At 44.2% G+C, this 23,489-nt stretch overlaps 1 protein-coding gene across 1 annotated transcript in view; it reads right to left on the reverse strand.

Annotated features, from left to right (window-relative positions):
* LOC140896201 (galanin receptor type 1) overlaps positions 1 to 13,545 on the reverse strand; it is a 34,801-nt gene extending 21,256 nt beyond the window's left edge. Inside the window, exons 1-2 of the mRNA XM_073307578.1 lie at positions 12,844 to 13,545; positions 10,976 to 11,041 (exon numbers count right to left, since the gene is read on the reverse strand). Coding sequence (XP_073163679.1) covers positions 10,976 to 11,041; positions 12,844 to 13,545 — 768 coding nt within the window. The remainder of the gene's footprint in view (positions 1 to 10,975; positions 11,042 to 12,843) is intronic.
* Positions 13,546 to 23,489: the final 9,944 nt, after the last annotated feature.

Genomic DNA, 23,489 nt, shown 5'->3' on the forward strand with positions numbered 1-23,489 from the left:
TCTGTTTACTCATGTTTCTGATTCAGCTTTCAAAGCTATGACTGATGAGTGGAGCAGTAAATTTAGGGTAAGGAGAAGAGACTCATGGTCAGAGTAAAAGAAAGAGTCTTTTAGCTTTTAAATGGTGGAACTATACCTCAAGTCAGAAACTTGTCCAGTCACTGTTACACTTGCCACCATAGTTCACTTTTGTAAGTAAGAAAGTTCCTGAATACCTAGACAGGACTGGCTATAAAAGCACTATTAGAACAAATACCTAATTCTAAGATAGAATGGATAATACAATGCAGTTAGCAGTATATTTCTAATAGTGGGAAAATAGCTTGCATCTGAAATGAGCAATTTAATGCAGCTATTAAAAGCTAATTATGAGGGGGAAAAGATCCCAAGGAGAATTATTCTAATATAGTTTCTGATCTTCCTTAGCTTCACTTTTGGAAAATTAAGCTAGTTTCTCATTACCGAGCAGTAGGTAAACAGAATTCCCAGAAAACTGGTTGTGTATATTACAGTACTTCTAGAGGATATGTTTACAAGTCATTTTATACTCAGCATTACATTTTCAAACCTGGCTGCAGTTGGTACCCCTTCAAATCTGCACAATTTCACACATAACAGAGGTAAAAGTCTACACAAGTAACTTACTAAGACTTGGATTGTCAACTGTTCGGGGCAGGGATCATGTACGTACAGCACCTAGCTACACTGGGTGAGTTTGCTACTGAATACAATATATGGAAAACCATATATATTATATATAATGGAAATAATAAGTGCTACATATAGTTAAATGAAAATGGTTATGATGATTATGTATTAAAGCCCCAACTCAACAATTTATTCACATAAAAGACTGGCAGAATCTCTGCAATAGCTTTAAATTATGTACTGGTGAGTCAGCAGCTGGTTTTGCTGTCTGAATCAGCAGAAATGCTGAGTTACAGGTCTAAAACTCAACTAGAATGTTGTTTTAAGCCTTCATAAACTTGGAGTTTCCACTATAACTATACCAGTGTCATCAAATGATGTATTGCTGTGTTAGCCCATCATTTAAAACTGAATCTGCTTTTGAACAAGTAGATCCACTGGAAGAGACCTGTGTTGGCAAGCACTGAATACCATGGACAATACTTGATAAATTTTATGCAATATTAAGGTGCAGGGACTGCTCATGAGTGATGGCGTTTCATAGCCAGGACACTAGCTTTTCAATACCCTGAACCTGTATCGACTATGGACCTGATCTTACACTCTTTACTGAGGCTCATTTTCCATGGAAATCAATGGAAGATTTACTTGAATAAGAATGGTAAAATAGGTCCCTAAATTCTGTTACCTTACCATCTGCTGGTTGTGCAGTGGTCTCTGAAGTAAATGATCCAGTTCCTTAGCAACAACCACCAACATTAACACCACCTGGAATACTTGTTTGCAGGACCCCATCATCCCAGAAGGTGGCACCTCCAAGTCAGTGTTGGGGCACCTCTGTGGGGTAGTGACACCTGCTCTGCCAGCACTTGTGGTGCCTATTGACAAAACATCAGGTGACTTGAAAAAACACATCTGATAAAGGGCTAGGGATTGACTATAGGAACACAAGAACAGCCATACTGGGTCAGACCAAAGGTCCATCTAGACCAGTATCCTGTCTTCCAACAGTGGCCAATGCCAGGTGTCCCAGAGGGAATGAACAGAATAGGTAATCATCAAGTTATCTGTCACTCATTCCCAGCTTCTGGCAAACAGAGGGTAGGGACACCATCCCTGCCCATCCTGGCTAATAGCCATTGATGGACCTATCTTCCATGAACTTATTTAGCTCTTTTTTGAACCCTGTTATAGTCTTGGCCTTCACAAAATCCTCTGGCAGGGAGTTCCACAGGTTGACTGTGCATTGTGTGAGAAAATACTTTCTTTTGTTTGTTTTAAACCTACTGCCTATTAATTTCATTTGGTGATCCCTAGATGGTGTGTTATGAGAAGGAGGAAATAACACTTTCTTTTTTACTTTCTCCACACCAGTCATGATTTTATAGTCCTCTATCATATCCCCTCTTAATTGTCTCTTTTCCAAACTGAAAAGTCCCAGTTTTATTAATCTCTCCTCATACAGAAGCCATTCCATATTCTTAATCATTTTTGTTATCCTTTTCTGAACCTTTTCCAATTCCAATATATCTTTTTTGAGATGGGGAGACCACATCTGCATGCAGCATTCAAGATGTGGGCATACCATGGATTTATATAGAGTCAATATGATATTTTCTATCTTATTCTCTATTCCTTTCTTAATGATTCCCGACACTGTGTTAGCTTTTTTGACTGCCGCTGCACATTGAGTGGATGATTTCAGAGAACTATCCGCAACTCCAAGATCTCTTTCTTGAGTGGTAACAGTTATTTTAGACCCCATCATTTTATACGTACAGTTGGGATGTTATTTTCCAAAGTGCATTACTTTCCATTTATCAACATTGAATTTCATCTGCCATTTTGTTGCCCAGTCACCCAGTTTTGTGAGATCCTTTTGTAGCTCTTCACAGTCTGTTTGGAACTTAACTGTCTTGAGTAGTTTTGTATCATCTGCAACTCTTCCCCAATAAATTATGTTCATTTATGCATCTGACAGTTTTGTTCTTTACTATAGTTTCAACCTGTTTACCCGGTACTGAAGTCAGGCTTACTGGCCTGTAATTGCCAGATCACCTCTGCAGCCCTTTTTAAAAATTGGTGTCACATTAGCTATCCTCCAGTCATTTGGTACAGAAGCTGATTTAAATGAGAGGTTACAAATTACAGTTAGTAGTTCTGCAATTTCACATTTGCGTTCCTTCAGAACACTTGGGTGAATACCATCTGGTTCTCGTGACTTATTACCGTTTAGTTTATCAATTTGTTCCAAAACCTCCTTTAATGACACCTCAATCTGGGACAGTTCCTCAGATTTATCACCTAAAAAGAATGGCTCAGGTTTGGGAAACTCCTTTACATCCTCAGCTGTGAAGACTGATGCAAAGAATTCATTTAGTTTCTCCACAATGGCCTTATCATCCTTGAATGCTCCTTTAGCATCTCAATTGTCCAGTGGCCCCACTGGTTGTTTAGCAGGCTTCCTGCTTCTGATGTACTTATACATTTTTTTTCTATTACTTTTTGGGTCTTTGGCTAGCTGTTCTTCAAATTCTTTTTTTGGCCTTCCTAATTATATTTTTACACTTCACTTGCCAGAGTTTATGTTCCTATTTTCCTCACTAGGATTCAACTTTCACTTTTAAAGGATGCCTTTTTTGTCTCTCACTGCTTCTTTTATTTTGTTGTTTAGCCACGGTGGCACTTTTTTGGTTTTATTACTATGTTTTTTAATTTGGGGTATACATTTAAGTTGAGGCTCTATTATGGTGTCTTTAAAAAGTTTCCATGCAGCTTACAAGGATTTCATTTTTGGCACTGAACCTTTTAGTTTCTGTTTAATTAACTTCCTCATTTTTGCATAGTCCCCCTTTCTGAAATTAAATGTGACAGTGTTGGGCTGCTGTGGTGTTTTCCCCACCACAGGGATGTTAAATTTAATGATATTAAACAAATGTTTGGAGAACTGCTTTTGCTGGATTCTAATACTGCCACAGTATTTATTGCTATAGCCGCAGCACTTTAGCTTAGGTCATTGTCTCTGTATTCTGATAATAGTAACTTGTAGTGAGCTAATAAATTGGACAATAATGCCTGCATTACTGGCTAGAGAAAGACAATATTGTGGTGGAAAGTATTAGAAGTACAAAGAGATGGAGGAACGTCTTGGAAAAGTACCTTAATTTGATTTTCTTATCATCTTGTATAAGCTACAGTGAACTGCCTTTAGTTATTCAAAATAGGTAACAAAATCATTGAGTTCTAGTGAGCTCCTCATAAAATTTTGGATCTGGTCCTGTCTCCTGTAGGTGGGCAATTCCACAAAGTAGCTGAGATACTCATGGGTAAATATTAAAGCATGGGTGAACAGTTCAGCAGAGATTAATTTGAGGCAGGGTTAAAATCATAGAATCATAGAATATCAGGGTTGGAAGGGACCTCAGGAGGTCATCTAGTCCAACACCCTGCTCAAAGCAGGACCAATCCCCAATTAAATCATCCCAGCCAGGGCTTTGTCAAGCCTGACCTTAAAAACTTCTAAGGAAGGAGATTCTACCACCTCCCTAGGTAACGCAATCCAGTGTTTCACCACCCTCCTAGTGAAAAAGTTTTTCCTAATATCCAACCTAAACCTCCCCCACTGCAACTTGAGACCATTACTCCTTATCCTCTCATCTTCTACCACTGAGAATAGTCTAGAACCATCCTCTTTGGAACCACCTCTCAGGTAGTTGAAAGCAGCTATCAAATCCCCCCTCATTCTTCCCTTCTGCAGACTAAACAATCCCAGTTCCCTCAGCCTCTCCTCATAAGTCATGTGTTCCAGACCCCTAATCATTTTTGTTGCCCTTCGCTGGACTCTCTCCAATTTATCCACATCCTTCTTCTAGTGTGGGGCCCAAAACTGGACACAGTACTCCAGATGAGGCCTCACCAATGTCGAATAGAGGGGAACAATCACGTCCCTCGATCTGCTCGCTATGCCCCTACTTATACATCCCAAAATGCCATTGGCCTTCTTGGCAACAAGGGCACACTGCTGACTCATATCCAGCTTCTCGTCCACTGTCACCCCTAGGTCCTTTTCTGCAGAACTGCTGCCTAGCCATTCGGTCCCTAGTCTGTAGCTGTGCATTGGGTTCTTCCGTTCTAAGTGCAGGGTCCTGCACTTATCCTTCTTGAACCTCATCAGATTTCTTTTGGCCCAATCCTCCAATTTGTCTAGGTCCCTCTGTATCCTATCCCTGCCCTCCAGCGTATCTACCACTCCTCCTAGTTTAGTATCATCCGCAAATTTGCTGAGAGTGCAATCCACACCATCCTCCAGATCATTTATGAAGATATTGGACTGACCCCTGGGGCACTCCACTTGACACCGGCTGCCAACTAGACATGGAGCCATTGATCACTACCCGTTGAGCCCGACAATTTAGCCAGCTTTCTACCCACCTTATAGTGCATTCATCCAACCCATACTTCCTTAACTTGCTGACAAGAATACTATGGGAGACCGTGTCAAAAGCTTTGCTAAAGTCAAGGAACAATACATCCACTGCTTTCCCTTCATCCACAGAACCAGTAATCTCATCAGAGAAGGCGATTAGATTAGTCAGGCATGACCTTCCCTTGGTGAATCCATGCTGACTGTTCCTGATCACTTTCCTCTCATGTAAGTGCTTCAGGATTGATTCTTTGAGGACCTGCTCCACGATTTTTCCGGGGACTGAGGTGAGGCTGACTGGCCTGTAGTTCCCGGGATCCTCCTTCTTCCCTTTTTTAAAGATTGGCACTACATTAGCCTTTTTCCAGTCACCTGGGACTTCCCCCGTTCGCCACGAGTTTTCAAAGATAATGGCCAATGGCTCTGCAATCACAGCCGCCAATCCCTTTAGCACTCTCGGATGCAACTCATCCGGCCCCATGGACTTGTGCACGTCCAGCTTTTCTAAATAGTCCCTAACCACCTCTTTCTCCACAGAGGGCTGGCCATCTACTCCCCATGTTGTGATGCCCAGCGCAGCAGTCTGGGAGCTGACCTTGTTCGTGAAGACAGAGGCAAAAAAAGCATTCAGTACATTAGCTTTTTCCACATCCTCTGTCACTAGGTTGCCTCCCTCATTCAGTAAGGGGCCCACACTTTCCTTGGCTTTCTTCTTGTTGCCAATATACCTGAAGAAACCCTTCTTGTTACTCTTGACATCTCTTGCTAGCTGCAGCTCCAGGTGCGATTTGGCCCTCCTGATTTCATTCCTACATGCCCGAGCAATATTTTTATACTCTTCCCTGGTCATATGTCTAACCTTCCACTTCTTGTAAGCTTCTTTTTTATGTTTAAGATCCGCTAGGATTTCACCGTTAAGCCAAGCTGGTCGCCTGCCATATTTACTATTCTTTCGACTCATCGGGATGGTTTGTCTCTGTAACCTCAACAGGGATTCCTTGAAATACAGCCAGCTCTCCTGGACTCCTTTCCCCTTCATGTTAGTCCCCCAGGGGATCCTACCCATCTGTTTCCTGAGGGAGTCGAAGTCTGCTTTCCTGAAGTCCAGGGTCCGTATCCTGCTGCTTACCTTTCTTCCCTGTGTCAGGATCCTGAACTCAACCAACTCATGGTCACTGCCTCCCAGATTCCCATCCACTTTTGCTTCCCCCACTAATTCTTCCCGGTTTGTGAGCAGCAGGTGAAGAAAAGCTCCCCCCCTAGTTGGCTCCTCTAGCACTTGCACCAGGAAATTGTCCCCTACGCTTTCCAAAAACTTCCTGGATTGTCTGTGCACCGCTGTATTGCTCTCCCAGCAGATATCAGGAAAATTAAAGTCACCCATGAGAACCAGGGCGTGCGATCCTAGTAGCTTCTGCAAGGTGCCGGAAGAAAGCCTCATCCACCTCATCCCCCTGGTCCGGTGGTCTATAGCAGACTCCCACCACTACATCACTCTTGTTGCTCACACTTCTAAACTTAATCCAGAGACACTCAGGTTTTTCTGCAGTTTCGTACCGGAGCTCTGAGCAGTCATACTGCTCCCTTACATACAGTGCTACTCCCCCACCTTTTCTGCCCTGCCTGTCCTTCCTGAACAGTTTATAACCATCCCTGACAGTACTCCAGTCATGTGAGTTATCCCACCAAGTCTCTGTTATTCCAATCACGTCATAATTCCTTGACATCACCGGGACCTCCAGTTCTCCCTGCTTGTTTCCAAGGCTTTGTGCTTTCGTATATAAGCACTTGAGATAACCTGCTGATTGCTCCTCGTTCTCAGTATGAGGCAGGAGCCCTCCCCTCAACGTTCCTGCCTGTGCTTCCTCCCGGTATCCCGCTTTCCCACTTACCTCAGGGCTTTGGTCTCCTTCCCCCGTTTAAAGTTTAAAGCCCTCCTCACTAGGTTAGCCAGCCTGCTCGCAAAGATGCTCTTCCCTCTCTTCGTAAGATGGAGCCTGTCTCTGCCCAGCACTCCTCCTTCATGGAACACCATCCATGGTCAAAGAATCCAAAGCCTTCTCTCCGACACCACCTGCGTAGCCATTCGTTGACTTCCACGATTCGATGGTCCCTACCCAGGCCTTTTCCTTCTACGGGGAGGATGGACGAGAACACCACTTGCACCTCAAACTCCTTTATCCTTCTTCCCAGAGCCACGTAGTCCGCAGTGATCCACTCAAGGTCATTCTTGGTAGTATCATTGGTGCCCACGTGGAGAAGCAGGAAGGGGTAGCGATCCGAGGGTTTGATGAGTCTCGGCAGTCTCTCCGTCCGGTTAGGTAAGATCAATAAAGGATTCACTACTGGGAGCACACACAGATCCAAAAATGGTGTAGATAGTGGACTTTAGATTAGCTCCAGAATCACTGTACAGAATAATTTCACATATTCTGCTCCACACAATGGAATATTATGTAGTAAGTGCAGGTTGAACAATGGTTCAATCTTGCCTCTGAATTGCCTGATTTTTGTTGCCTGAGACACTTAAACATGATTGCTGTATTCCTAACATCAACTTTCCGCCTGATGAATCCCAGAGTTTAACTTAATGCACATAATACAGAGAAATCAGGTCACCTACACCACTGCACTGCAACCACCTCCTGGGTTAGACAGTTTAGGGCAGGAAGCTATTCAATTGACGTGGCAGGGATATTTTCATGATAAAACAGCATGTAGCTATCCAAATGAGCTTTTGGCCAAGACATACAGGTTAATGCAGGGGTGGGCAAACTATGGCCCGGGGGCTACATCCGGCCCTTCAGAGGTTTTAATCCAACCCTCAGGCTCCAGCCAGGGAGTGGGGTTGAGGGCTTGCCCCGCTCAGTGCATGCCAGGGCTTCGCATGGCTCCCGGAAGCAGTGCCATGTTCCTCCTCCGCATAGGGGCAGCCAGGAGGATCTGCACACTGCCCCCACAGCTCCAATTGGCTGGCAACTTGCTGGCAAATGGGAGCTGCAGGGGCGGCGCCTGCAGCCGGGGCAGCACACAGAGCCTCCTGGCTATGCTTCTGCATAGGAGCCGGAGCAGGGACATGCCATTGCTTCTGAGAGCTGTTTGAGGTAAGCACTGCATGGAGCCTGCACCCATGACCCCTCCTGAACCCCAACCCTCTGCCCCAGCCCTGAACCCCCTCCCGCCCTCCATACCCCTCTGATTGCACATTCTTTTTCAGAAAATATTTCAGTGACATCTGTTTGTTTTTAAGGGTTGTCCATCCATAAAGAAATCCTTCCACTTATTATAGAGATTTTTGCCCCAATATCTAAAATCTTCCTTATTCAACATGGCTTTGAAAGCTCTATTTTTTATTTATTATTTATTTTATTTATTATATTTATTTTTGTTTGGTCAAGTACCTCACATATGCCCAACCAGTCAGTGCACTTTTAAGTAGTGGGCGATATTTCATTGGTGCCAGAATTTTGGGATAAGAGTCCAGCACACAATTATATGCGATTGGGTTTTGCCATTTTCTGTTCTATCTGTATTTGTGATGGATTTTCTCTGAGAAATCCATTCTTGTACCAGTCTAATGTGTGTCACCCTATAATATCTCTTGAAGTCTGATAGCACCAGGACATTCCCACCATTCTGTTTTGATTCTTGATTTCCAGTTTGACCACAGGAATCTTCGAATAGGTTTTTTAAAAAAATTCCTGACTAATTTTTGGGAAGTGTAAAGGGAACCATGGAAAAAAGAGACAAGACCCTGGGCAAGATATTCATTTAAAATACACAATTCTACCTGTAAAAGTCAATGGTAATGCCTACCTTTCAAGTCTTTTTAAATAATTTTCATTAATGACTCAATATTTAGTCCCCACCCCCACACTTATGGTGATTAAAATTACATATTTAGTCATTAAAGTATCATCCACTACTTTTCTGTGGGGATTTATCATTTATTGGGTATCTTCTGAAGCCCAGGAATAGTATCTGATCTGGAATAGTTTAGTCTGTGTCGATTCCTAACCAAAAGCTTTGATTATTTCTTGTGATACTAGCCAACTTTTATTTATATCTTGTATAACAAGCATAAGGATAATGAAATTTTGTTTTCTGTTCCCAGAACACTGATTGCCTGAATTTCTTCAATGTCCCTCAAATAATAAGAGTGATAAGGGACACCCTTGTCTTGTTTCTCTGTAGAATGGTATCAATGCAGCCTTTTTGATATTTCCCCACATATATGCTATAGGATTTTTTGTAGATTTCAATCCACTTCTGAAAGTGTTCCCCAAAATCATATTTCTAAACAAAAATGGGTGTTCTACCAAGTTAAAAGCCTTTTCTGCATCCATAGTTAGAGTGCAGGCTTCTTTATTAGCACTCTTGGAACCCTATACCACATAGGAATTTTCTATGTTATTTAAAGGGCTTCTTCCTTTTCTATAAAGGCAGTTTTGCTTTGGTGTACTAATTTAGGCATTATTGTCTCTAATCTGGATGCTAATATTTTAGTTAAAATAGTACTACCTATATTTAAAGAAATGGACCTGTAAAATGCTTGATCTGATAAGCCCTTATTTTGTTTAGGTATCAAAACTGTATCTGCTTGATAGAAGATATTTGGTAAGCACTCTGTTGCTCAGGAAGACTGAAATACATTTGCTAACAATGGAGTTACCCATGTTTTAAACATTTTATAGAATTCAACATGACTCTATCTGGTCCAGGATTTCCCCCCTGATTTTAGTAGTGAGACTACCATCTTTATTTTTTCCTGTGTTGTTGTGCCATGTAGTACTACTCTGTCATTATGTGTCAGTCTGGGCATTTTAAAATCCTGCAGTACATGCTCCCAGTTCTTCCATGTTTGCATATTTGCTAGTATTTCTCTCTCAGCAATATTCCACTAGCACTTTGTTAAGAACCCTTGTTTTTTGGAATATTCCATTTTTTGTCCTTAAGGCTGTTCTGGATTTTCTGTTGGAAATTGGTCTGACTAGTAGTCTGCCAGATTTGTTCCCTCATTCATAAAGCCTTTGGTCGGCAAATAAGAGAGCTGTCTGTTTTTCTTTCCTGTTATCAGTGCTTTTAAATCCTCTTTTTGCATTCTTCATCTCTTGGAGTAAATTTGCATTATTAGTCAAATAATATTGCTTCTGCCAACTAATAAATTGGCTCCTAAAAGTCTACCTGTTTTTGCTTATGTCTTTCTTTTCTTATGAGATAATGTGTCCCCTTATTCTGATTTAAAGGCCTCCCACGTAGTTTCCAGGGATATATCCTATAAGGAATTATTTTTAATATAATTATCAGTATGGGTTCCTGTGCTCCTCCAAGCAGAATGGATCTCCCACTCACTGCATCCTCAACTTTCTGACAGGAGAACGAAGCCTGTTTCCTGCTGCTGCAGCACCAATGAATTCAGAAGGAAAGAGAGGGACAGAGCCCTATCAGGTCTGCAACTCTGCTGCTCCTTGCAATCCTCTCCAGGAACCCCGGGGTAGGATGGGCCACGCATTCATTTCTCCTTTCAGCTTCCCAGCAAATTAAGAGAGCTTGACTCCTGCTACTGCCTGTTCACGGAATTCCAGGAAGGAGGGAGGCAAGTAAAGCCATAGTCTTGCACTGTGTATAGCCCAGCAGTGAGGCGGCTGAGCATCCCATTCACCTACATAAATGCTGACAGTGTCACTTCAGTGGGTGGAGCGCTGAACTTCTCTGCTCCTGCCCCTTCCACTCTTTTCTCACCTGTGCTCCTGGACTGCCCCCAGTCTAATCACAGGTATAGCATATAGAGCCATTAGTCAGTTTAAAGATCTGTCATATGCAGTACATTATATTCAGGATATGCTAGAAGTAAAGTTTATAATTAATTGCTTCCACAGACTTAAGGAAGTACTTTTATTTTACCTTTTTCTTTGATCTCTTTGACTTCTTGGAAATGTTCTTCACTTTTTTATGAAGATGATATAAAACCTAAAAAAAAAATAATAATAATTTAGCAGTAGACACCACATGCACAAATGCTATTACAGGCTGTGTGTGTTTGTCTATGGCCTTGCAGCTTGTAGAAACATTTAAGAATGAAAAGAACTGATTTGCGAAGATGTTAGAGTTCAACAAAAGTCTATTTCAATGCTTTGTTAAATACATTTTGAAATTTTCAGCTCCAGATTTTAACTCTTAAGGTTTCTTCTAAAAGCTTGTTTCCCGGGGAAAATTATGAAAAAAGCTAAGATTGGACAAGGAGTTGCTCATTATACATAAACAGCGTGATCCAAAGCTTGTTGAAGTCCATGGCAGCTTTGGTGGACTTTGGATCAGGTTAACTCAACTACATTTATAAGTCCCATAAAGATGTAACATGGTCAGTACCTCACTGTCAGTTCTGCATCCAGTCAGTATAGGGCACTTACTGCATAACTATGAACTGGGCACTCTGAAACTTGAATTTAAAGTTACTTATCTAGGTCTGGTCTACACTAGAAAATTAGGTCAGTTTCACTATGTCGGTCGGGGTGTGAAAAATCCACACCCCTGAGCTGCGTTGTTAGGCCGATTTAAGTCCCCATGCAGATAGTGCTAGGTCAATGGAAGAATTCATCCATTGACCTAGCTATTGCCTCTTGGAGCGGTGGATTACCTACCCTGAGGGGAGAACCCCTCTCGTTGGTGTAGGTAGAGTCTACACTGAACGGCTACGGCAGCTGTAGCATTTTAAGTGTAGACATACCTGTAGGTTCTGACTTCAAAGAGATGCAGGACTATAAAAAACAAAACAAACCAACAAACTATTAAGAAGATAATTTCTATTCAGTGCGCTAACAGAATTTAAATTAACCTTTAAAAACACAATTACAGCAGTGCTGTAACCAGGCAATTATTATACTCTGGCTATTGGAGCCAGGAGACTAATGTACCTAAATCAATTATTTATAAGAAAATCCATCTATTAAATGTCATTCGCATGCCATTTGCCAGTACACACACCATAAGCAATGAACTGGAAAGAAACCAGCATCAATTTAAGCTACCATAGGGGAAGCTAAGCTCTTTATTGAAAGATTGTATATTAGGGCTTTTTTTCCCTCACACACACAGGGACAGAGATTAGAGATTTCAGTATAAACACAGTAGAAGAGTTAAGGCCTCTTTCTAATGTAAATCCTATTACTGAAATTTCAAGCATACACTTTAAAAGATGATTTGTTATACTGGTAGAATATTCAGTTAATCTTAAAGGGACAGCAACTTAAGTCACTTTAATTGGAAGCATTACCTAATACTGTAGCTTAACGGTCTGAGAAAAAGTCTCTTAACAGTATTTCCCTTTTTTGTGGGTCTCGCCCAGCAACACAGGGAGGAACATTTTACAAAAGTAGGAAAACGATTGTAAAGCTACAAAAATCAGCATGGGAGTTGGGGTGGCTGGTAAGGGGTAAGTCTCTGTCAATCCTGGAGAAGGCATACATGGGGATTGTTTCAGTGCCCTCACCCATCAATCCTGGGGAGGGAATAGGCAAATAAATATTTGGAGATCTGTTATGTTACCCCAATTTTGCCCACTCCCCTCTTTTCACCCACTCCTACTCTGGTGTGGAATTGATAGCCTCAGCTTTAGGAAAGGAACAAGGAGTGGTGGGGGTTATTTCCATCCGTCGGGAATATGGGGAGGATAGATTGATCATGAGTCCTGGCGTAGGAAGTAAGGGAAACTGGCAATTTTGGAACCCCTTATAAGACCGCCACCTACCTCCCCCTCCTCTCCCTTCACCCACCTTGGCATAGCAGCAGGTAATGAGCACCAGGGGCAGCAGGTACCCCACCACCAGGATGGTCACCTTGTAGATTTGCTTGGCAGCTGAATCATCAGCCCACTGCTCCCAGCAGAAGGAGCTGTTGGGTGCCTGCTGGTGGCCACTCATGAGGGCCTGGTGCTGGGCCACAGGGATGGCAATGAGCAGTGACAGCAGCCAGATGATGCCCACGCCCAGGGAGGCGTTGCGTTTGCTGCGGATGCAGGGCGAGCGCTTGGCGTGCACCACGGCGATGTATCTGTCCACAGACATGGCCACCAGGGTGAAGATGCTGACGAGCATGGTGGCCATGGCCAGGTAGTGAACCCACTTGCAGAAGAAGGCGCCGAAGACCCACTCGGGCAGGGAGTAGATGGTGGCTTGGAAGGGGACGCAGAAGAGCAGGAATGAGAAATCTGCAATGCTCAGGTTGAGGATGAAGATGTTGGTGGCGCTGCGTGAAGGGCGCCCCCCAGATTGGATTCGCCCCAGCACCACTAACACCAGCGTGTTCCCCACCATGCCCAGCATGAAGATCAGCCCGAAGAGCACAGGCACAATCACGACCGCGGGGCCACCCCCCGACACTTGCAGCCAACACACTGGGGTGCCTGTCCAGTTAGCCCCGACGCCGCACTCAGTGCTGTTAGCCCCAGGAGACAGTACAGCCTCCTCCTCCTCCATGGAGCCAGGGTAGGTACAGGGGAGAGACTGGATCCTTGGGGGTGCCTGCTCGGGGCCACTCCCAGTGCCCACAGCGGTGGTCTGTCTGAGATATTTGGTGCTCAGTGGCCCTGCTTCAAAGAGCTCCCTCCTTCTGGGGTGTTTCTGCCTGGACTCTTTCTGCAGGGGGTGAAGAGAATGTAGGTTCCTCCAGTTGCAGGGTTTGGGCTCCTGGGGGGCTTCTTCTCTGGGGCTCTGTTCAGGCTCTCTGACCCCGCTCCTGGGTGCTGTTGACAGTGCAGGGGGCTCAGCAGCAGCTGGCGGTGGTGGTGATGTGCCAGAAGCAGAGGGACTAGAGAATGGAGCACATGCCAGAGGGGCTGCGTATGCACTGGGAGCTTTGAGTGCAATCCGCGCTGCTCCAGCTCCTCTGCTCCACGCCTCCCTTCTCCACCCACACTTATCCAGCTGCCGCCCCCCCTCCCATCCCCAGCTGCGCTCACAGCAATGGAGCTAAGTTAACCGGGGAGCTGCCCGGGCCCTGATTCCTTTAGAGGAGAAGCCCCGGTCTCCTCCACCCCAGCAGGCATGCACGTGAGGAAGGGGGAGGACAGCAAAGATGAGTTCTGATTTAAAGAGGCTGATCCATCAGCAGCTGCCCAGGGAAAATCTGTACGGCCCTCCCAAGGAGTAGAGCTGGGGAACACCTGTTGCAAGGACAGAGAAAGAGGTAAGAGCAGGATTTTATAGCTGTAAAACCTGGATTCTGCCAGCCCTTAAATTGCACTATCAAAAGGGAAGGGATTTACCTGATGCCAGTGCACAAACTAGCTGGACCTTGCTGCATCCTGGCAGAAGTGCAGCAAAAACCCAGAATGAGCAGCTGGCTTCTGACAGTTCTTGGATGCTCACAAAATTCTAAACACCTAAATAGAGCATAGGCATAACTGCTACTAGTGCAAACAAATTCAGACCTCAGTGCAACAGGGTCACAAAAGTCTGGAAGCATGGAGCGCCTTTTCTTGGGTGGACCAAATTCTGGTTCTCCATATAGGCAGTGGAAATTGCGGTTAAAATTTTTGTTCTGTCCGTTAGGATCCAGCGTTGCCTGCACCCCATGGATAGTACCTACAGGATCTCCTGCACAATGCAACACAGACGTGCCAGCATGGTAGGCTCGTGCTGGAGTTAATGGCAACTTGATTTCACTGGGAGAAGGATGTGGTCCCTTAGTTTCTAGGCGTGTTACTGTTGCAGTTTAGAACTGACTTGCTTTGCTGGCTTGTCTCTAATGAATTACTGAGCTCATATTGGGAAACCTGGTGACCCCACACTGAAATGCTGGCATCCCCTTCCCTTTCTGGATCAATCAGGAATTAAGTTCCCAGTGACATTTAATTGGTGTTATTCGGAACCAGGGAAACTTGTTCCTTATCCTTAATAGCAATGGGAAGAGTCCAGGATTAGTATGAGTTTCCCTCAAAGGAGTATCTATGCCAGAGAAGCAGATATGGAGTTCTGCAAAACGCCACTGCACTGAAGGATCAACTAACAGTGGCAGCCCATGGCATAGTCCTGCTATCTTTTGGGGCACACTGTTAGAATCAGAATAGCAATATAGGTTACAGGGAGTTGAGAAGCAGTTTATTCTCAAGTGTATACATGAGGAGAGGTAAATGCCTGAGCAGCTATGAGGCAGTTCAGCTATGTGAATGAAACTCCTCAAAAAGTGACTGTGTTTAATTTGAGTGGTGCAGTTTTTCCCATGCATTGATTTCCATAAGTGTGTAACAAATCTTGAGTTTCAGCATGAAGGACCCCATCCGACAATGCTTTTCTGAGCAATCTGTAAAGGGGTGCGCTCCTTAGCAGCACTACAATAGAGTAAACGATTTCTTAATTATGAAAGGTGGTTGATGCTAATATTAGCATTTATTGTACAAGAGAAATTTTAAATGGGCGCTAAAGCAATTGATGTTTGTTTTTAGGATGAAGGGTCTTCAGTTCAGCAGATTTAAACCTTGCAATCATTTCCTAGGAGCTGGATACCTGATACAAGGGATGTTTTGAAGGTGAGTAAATCAGACATGGAAAAGACCTCAAGTTACTTGTCCTGTAGTCTATTCTATTGGATTGTTCCCTTTTGTATTTAATGGCTTTGTCCATTCTAATTTTAAATCACCCAAGAGCGAGGCTTTCTGCTTCTCTTCAGAATAAAAGATGATTTTGCTCGGATATTTTTCTGATAATTCCTCAGAGGTTTTTTTGTTCGATTTCATCCCATCTGTCACAGTTACAGGGGTAACTGCACCCCATTCTGGGTTGAGTGCATCTCCTCAGGTGTTATGTAAAGGCATAAGGCCCATCTTAATGGAATTTTGCAATTTCCCACTTCTAGACTGGTCCGGGGGCATCCACAATTCTTACCCTGCAGGTCCAAATGAGTTTGGAAATCTGTGATTCTCTCCTCTGGGAGCCGGACCAGTGGTACTCGGAGATCAGACAGCTGTCTTAAAACAAAAGATGTGTTTGTTTTAGCAGTAGGAACAAAGCTTTTGGAGAAAGATGCTTTAAAAACAAGAAAAGGCATGCTGGAGGGGACTTGAGGGGTGCTGGAACACTTTGTACAGTGGGGGTGCTGAGAGCCATTGAACCAAACTGTAAATCTTGTATATGATGGAAACCACTTCAAGCCAAGGAGTGCAGCACCCCCAGCAATCCTACTTCCAGCACCTATACCCTGCCCCCCAGTCATAACAATGCATACAACATTAAGAAGGGGGAAAGCAGCATGCCTGTGTTTAAAAAGTAGTAAAAGTTGAGATCATATTGGTAGCATTCAGGCAGCCTGTGAATAAAAGTACAGAATCATTTTCCTAGTATGTGAATGTTAATAAGAGTAACATCTCCTAATTACATGGAATATGAGGTACCTAACAAACCACTTCTTACATTGATGGCTGTGGTTAAATTGATGGCTGAACATTAGCACTTTAAGCCTCCAGACTCTTGGAAAAACACTTGTAATATAATGACAAGCTATTGTCCTCTCTGTTATACTCTTACTTGTTTTCTCTGGGAAAGATAAATCCCTATTAAAGAGCCTTGATAAATTCCCCCTAGTCCTGCTAAGGGGTTATTTAATTTAAAATCTAGTTTTAAGAAAGGGGTTTTAAATTAGGAAAAATTGCTGAGATTTCAACCCTTCAAGCTTTTTATTAATGACAATTGGCAGTAGAATTGATTTCCCCTCCCACCAATTATTGCAAGAGGTTATCATACAAGGGCGAGGTAAGACAGCAGAGCTGAGACAGTATTGCCTCTGAGTGACAGTAATTTTATTTTTTTACTGAAGTCATCAAACTTGGTCCATCTTTTCTCAAACTGTTAAGTTAATCAGACACTGGCATGAAGTTTCATTAATAGTACAGCTGATTATGGAATTGAAATAAATGTATTTTGCATTGGCTGTTTGTTTGGATATGTTTACACAGCAGCTGGGAACAAGCCTCCGGCTCCCACACTGGGTAGACAGACTTCTGATAGCTTGGCTTGAGCTAGCGCACTTAAAAGAGCAATGTGGACATTGCGATTCTGCCACAGACTCAGGCTAGCCACCCAAACTCAGACCCAAGAGAATGGGTTGTCTTGAGAGCCAGAGCTGCTTCCTGAGCTGTAATGTCCACATGACTATTTTTAGCATGCTAGCTGGAGCCTGTCCATGGGGGGTAGAAGGCATGCTCCCAGCTGCAGTGTGTACCCTTTGAGTTGCTTATGCACTGTAGGAGATATTGGCAGATGGCAAGTCTTACTATATCCACACATGCAGGGCAAAATACTTGCCTATTTATTGTGTAGTGTTATGGTTTGGGTTAATTCTCACTGAAACTGATGGGTAGAACAGCCACCCTTCATTTGGGATAGATTAAGAAACAGTTAAACTCCTTCGTGGAACCACCTAGCTGAAACAACAACATCCTCCACTCCGTACACAGGCAAATGTTACTGCCCAAAACAATGTCCTATGCAGTGCGCATGGAGGATGAGGGGTTTCTCTGGGTATTGTTGTGTGAAGGTTTGTGGTAGTGAAGGTGAGGCAGAAAGCCCAGAGAAGCGGAGAGAAGGAAGCACCAGCCAGCCACAGAAGCACTGGAAGGCCTGGTCTACATGGGGGTGGGGGGGAATCGATCTAAGTTACGCAACATTCTGGACCGTGGGGGAGGCAGCAGAGTGTCACTCGCAGCTCCACGGCCCATTGTGATTGGATGTCATTCATCCAGCTGGGCTTGGTACCAGCAGCAGGATGCCAGCTGTAGTGTCTCCTGGCGGCCACCACAGGCAGCTGTGGCATCTGCTGAGCCTGCAGCCTCTGCCTCCACCGGTGCCTATTCTCTACCCCTTCCCTCCACCCCAATGCTGGTTCTCACTCAGCCACATGGAGGAACTGTGTGTGTCTGTGTGCGTCGGGGGGTGAGGTGGGGAGTGTCAGACTTAGTGCCCAACCCAGGAGGTGGGGGTGCTGGGAGAGCTGGGGCTTTTGGGGAGCTGCCTGGGGTTGATAGGACAGAGCTAATCTGTTTATCTCTCCTCTGTCTAAGGATTTATCCTGCTGCCCATCATCATAGTATCTGGGTTCTCCCATGTAAAATCAGCATCAGGAGCTAGCTCCCCAGTGCCTTCACTGAGTCTCCAGCACTTCTCTCTTTATGGAGTCGGAACTCTGCTTGAGGTAGGTTTTTAAGATTTGGGGTTTTTTTTTTTGGAGAGGGGGGAATAAAAGGGCTGCTCATATCATGAGTGTCACTTATGGTGGAAAGGCTTTCTCAGACAGGATGGCTCTGCAAGGTTCCTAAAGATGATCAGGCTCTGGATTCTTCTCATCTCCTCTGCAAGTTGGATCTGTAGCCCATCCACTTGACTGAGAACACTTTGCCCCAGCTCACATCCTTCATCCTGAGCAATGGTGGTGCCAGACATAAGCAGACTAAGCAATGGCTTAGGGACCCAAGCTGCTCAATGAGCCTCCGATGTAGTATTACCCCCCAAATACCATTCATCTTGTTTAATGTGGATATTTTAACAGGTGGGTTAGCATATTTTTTGGTTTGTGGAAATAATGCAATTAGTGTATTGGGGGCGGGGGTGAAGGTCAGAGGGGTCCCAATAATATTCTTGAATGGGGCCCCCACTGGGCTAGCACCACCTCTGATCCGCGGTGTTGTGATCTTCATTGCCCCAGAGAGCACAGCTGGCCTAAGAGGACTTGGGCTGATGGGGCTAATGCCGGCCTTTGGCAACCCTAGTATGCTTCCCCGTCCAGTAACTATCCCCTCAGCCTCCCCTGGTTATCCCATCTGTAGGATGCAAGAGATAAGGTTCTGCCTCCCTTCACCTGCTCCTATTGCTCTGGAAAGCCCTGAAAGAGAAATAGAGCCTCAATATGACAACTTTCACCAGCATGAAATACACAGTTCTACCAAAATTGATATTTGTGGTCATTTGCAAATTTGTAAATGTTACTTTGTAAAGTTAATTGTAAAGGCTACTTTGTAAAGCTAAAATTGTAAAGGTTAATTACGGGTCTTGTAGACAAGAACCTTTCACAGCAACAACAATAAAACACAGACTTAACTCTATGCACGGCTATACAAATATCAGATCAGTCTGAACTTGAGAAACAAGGAACTAGCTTAGAAGCAGCAAGTGCTAAAAGTAATTATCATAAGAACTCTAGTTATGGAAGAGTAGTGTCTGCCCTTTGTGTCAACATTGGTATGGAAAGGATGTAGTAATAATAACAATTAATAAAGGCTTGTTGTTGGGAGCTGTGGGCCTGGTGAATTATAAGGGATTATGTAAAAATAATGAGGAGTCCAGGTGCCACAAGGACTCCTCGTTATTTTTGCTGAATCAGACTAACACGGCTACCACTCTGAAAAGGGATTATGTGATAGTGGAGAACCAGATGGACTGTTTGCTTGAACACTTGGTAACATACAGGTTTTTTAAAAAACACTAGTGACTTCATAAAGTGTAAAACTGGTTTCAAAGTGTCAACTGGACTTCATTGAAAAATACTTTCTATCTTCTTAATGTTTTTTTTTTTTTTTTGCTAAAAATGTAACGTTGACTGAACAAGAGCGGTCACAATTAGATACTGATTTTTAGTCAAATATTTTCATTCCACTTGTAAAATCATGTCCCTGCTTTTGCCTAATTCCAAGTGTCTGCAACTGTTGAGTGTTGATTGTTCGATGAAAGAACAGAGCCAGTATTGTTTGGGACTGAGCGACAGCCTTTTATGCACTATTCAGCTTTATTGTAGAAAAGATAGTAATGTGTCACCATCCAGTCACTGAGCTAGCTTCAGTGCTAAGTAAGGTCACTGAGAATTAAACACCAGACTGTAGGGAAATGAGAGCTATCAGTGCCATCAAATTAGCAAGACAGCCATTGCCTGAATACATTAAATTATGCCTGGAATTTATTGATGCATTAACTGAAGCAAATAGTCTTCCCTCAATTACTGTATAAATAAATCTCATTAGACTTCCAAACTTGGAAGTGACTAATTACAGCACTCTGTAACAAGCCCATCATTTCAGTGGAATGCATGTTTTAAGTGCCCAATCTTGTAGGCGCTTCCTGCCAACCCTCATTAGCTCATGCATGTACCATTGTAGTCAAGGGATTGCAGAATCAGAACCTAAAGTGGAAGCCAAATGTAAGTTTTGGCCCTAAACTCATAGATCCTGTAAACCTTATTTATTAGTATTATCATTCAGTTTGGGGGGGGGCTCTCATGTGAGTAGGACTAATAACAGTGTGTAGTGGTTGCAATGTCAGGTGTTAGGGCTTCAATAACAAGTCATGAGCCAGTAAGTTAAACCTGGATGAGGTAGGAGAAACTTAAGTTCTGAGTAACTATTTTATACAAGTTTTTATATGTGCCTAAGAACTAAAACTTTGTGAGGGGGGAAAAAACTTAATCTTTTCAATGAGATCTGACCTGAACTCTAATTTCTCAGCTACATCTTTGCACAATTATTACTCTTTGCTCTTCCGTCTTCCTGCATTGCTGAATCCTCTAATTACACATATAAAGAGGCCTTAGCATGTCAATCCGTTGTCCTCTCTGCACACTGAATTTTCATGGGTTAGGGGAGGTAACTGTCCTGTAACCGTCTTAGAGATCTGACAGGCTGTCCAGACTTTCAAGCCTTGTGACGAACCACCTTTTAGGCTTGTACCCCCCTGTCTGTAGTTCTACAAGAAGAATCATTAATAGTTGTGTGAAGGTTCTGATCTACCCTGCTGATTGACCCTGGGGGCCTCCAGCTCTTAATGCAGATGAACTTTACCTAGAACCATGATTTAACTATGCTTGTCATGTGTATACTGTTATTTGCATAAACACAAATTGATCATGGAAATGAGTCAGTCCCTAAATTCTGCTAAAGTGGTTGACCGTGACCCTCTGCTATAATTAATTAATTCCACCAATTGACTGCTGGTTACTTAAAGTACCCAGTCAGCTACAAGCAGTTAATTTTAAAGACTAAATCTTCTGATTTAAAACTTCTAATTTAAAACATGTAAAATTGGTTTGTTTTCTCAGGGGAAAATCAGTAATTAGTCAAGGCAAAATGCAAATCTCATTTGCATAAATTTCTCATTTTTCAAGGAGATTAATCATATTGTAAAATCTATTCCCTGCTTTGCCTATTTCACCACTAATTGGTTCAAAATTCTCATCACATAGGACTGGAAGGGACCTTGAGAAGTCATTTAGTCCAGTCCCCTGCACTCATGGCAGGACTAAGTATTATCTAGACCATCCCTGCCAGGTGTTTGTCTAACCCAGGGGAGGGAAAACTATGGCCCATGGGCTGGATCCAAGCTATTAGGGCTTTCAATCCGGCCCACGGGATTGCCAGCCCAGTGGCACAGTGGGGCTAAGGCCCTGGTCCCAGGCCACTGTTGGGAGTGGCCGGCACCACATCCCTGCAGCCTCTGGGGGTGGGTGGGGAGCAGAGGGCTCCGTGTGCTGCCCAAGCCTGCAGGCACCATCCCCTGCAGCTCCCATTGGCTGGGAACCACAGCCAATGGGAGCTTTGGGGAGCTCAACATGGGTGTGCGGCCGGGATGGCACGTGGGGGCGGGGGGGGGGACGCAAAAACGGCAGTGGCCCCGGTCGTGTCTGCCTCCCAGGCACGCCGGGAACAGAGGGAAACCCTGGATCCCTGGTTGTAGCACCATAGACATGCTTTTCAGTATCAGGCAAATACAAGAAAAATGTATTTAACAAAACCATGAGTCTTTTCAGTGTTTTCATTGATCTGATAAAAGCATTTGATACAGTCGATAGAGAAGGATTATGAATGATTCTCAGAAAACTTGGTTGCCCACCAAAACTGGTAAAGATCATTCATTTATTTTCATGAGGGGATGCAAGGCCAGGCACTTTTAAATGGAGATCTCACTGACTCCTTTCCTATTTCAAATGGAGTCAAACAAGGAGAATTGGTGCAAGGACACCAGAATCAAGGCCACCCCAGAAAGCGCTCCAAGGACAGCATCAAGAACAGCATACACTTTGGTGCAATAAAACCGGATGATCTTGAGAAGGCTGCATTACATAGATCAGCATGGCTATGCACAACACTCAGAGCTTTCCAAGCCTTTGAAGAGGACACAAGTAATCGATTGTTAGCTGCAAGGGAAAAGCAGTCATACTACTGCTATAACTACCAAGATGCTCACCCATGACTTTGTCTGCCCCGTTTGCTCATGAGCATGCATGTCATGGTTTGGACGTCAGTCACTCCAGAATCTACGAAAAGAGAGAGCATGAAAACGTTATCGTTGAACTGACAGACTACACACACATACCTTGCATCTAAAATATTTGTTAATGTATATCTCAACTAGTTGGGTATTATTATTATTATTTTATTATTATTATTATTATTATTAATTTGATTCAGCACAAGGTGGAAGCAAATGTTTGCTTAGATTTTTCAGGAACTATGTTGAGTTGTGGAAGTTGGAGGCAAACTTAAGACTGGCGATCTGATAATCCTTTTGTTAGATGCCCAGGTACTGTGCTGGTGTGAGCAGCATAGATGCCCCGATAAATAGAAGTAGTGATGCTATTAAAGTTTCACTTAAAGTGCTGAGGTTCTCCCTTCATTTGTGATTCTGAGGTGTGCACCAGCTTCCTGGCGTGGCCTGTCCTGAATGTCGCCCTTTGGTCAGTGCAGGTGCACTTGTGCTTGAAGGGGAGGCTCCGGCTTAGTCAGTATTGACTCTAGAGCGGGACTGTAGTGGGGCAGTCACCCCAGCCATGAAAAGGTTAAAAGCCAGCCCTGGCAGAGGGCTGGGGCTGAAAGCCAATAGGAAAAGGCTGGGAGGTAGCCACTCAGGGCCAGGCGGCCCCTATAAAAGACCTGCGGGGCCAGAAGGCAGGTCAGTCTCACTCCAGTCATGGAGTGAGAAGGACCTAGCTGCCTGGGAGCACAGGGTACCTGGGGCAGAGCAAATACCCTTGTTTGCATGAAGGTATTGGAATCGGTGTAAAGTGCTGGGGAAGGGCAAGAGGAGCTGGGGAGCTCCAGTCTAGCAACTCCCCAGGCTAAGACCTTGTTTAAGGCCTAAGCAGGTCCTGGGGCTGCAGAGGTGCAGCCTGGGGATAAGCAGAGGCAGCTGGTCCAACCCCCTTGCCAGTGATGAGTGGCCATCACAGACTGCAGTTTGCACCAAAGAAAGGGGGCTAGATGATGAGTGGCAGTAGCCACTGAGGTGAGGTGGGCCTAGAGGGTTGGGGGTTCCCCTGGGAGGGGAGACCCAGAGTGTGGGGGTACTGTGGTGGGCAGAACCCCAAGGGAAAGGGGCACTAAAGTCTGGGAGGGATACAGGGCCTGAGGCAGGAGAGACACCGGCCAGCAGGAGGCGCTCTGAGGCTG

The sequence above is a fragment of the Lepidochelys kempii genome, chromosome 12, assembly GCF_965140285.1.
Source record: "Lepidochelys kempii isolate rLepKem1 chromosome 12, rLepKem1.hap1, whole genome shotgun sequence".
NCBI lineage: Eukaryota > Metazoa > Chordata > Testudines > Cheloniidae > Lepidochelys > Lepidochelys kempii.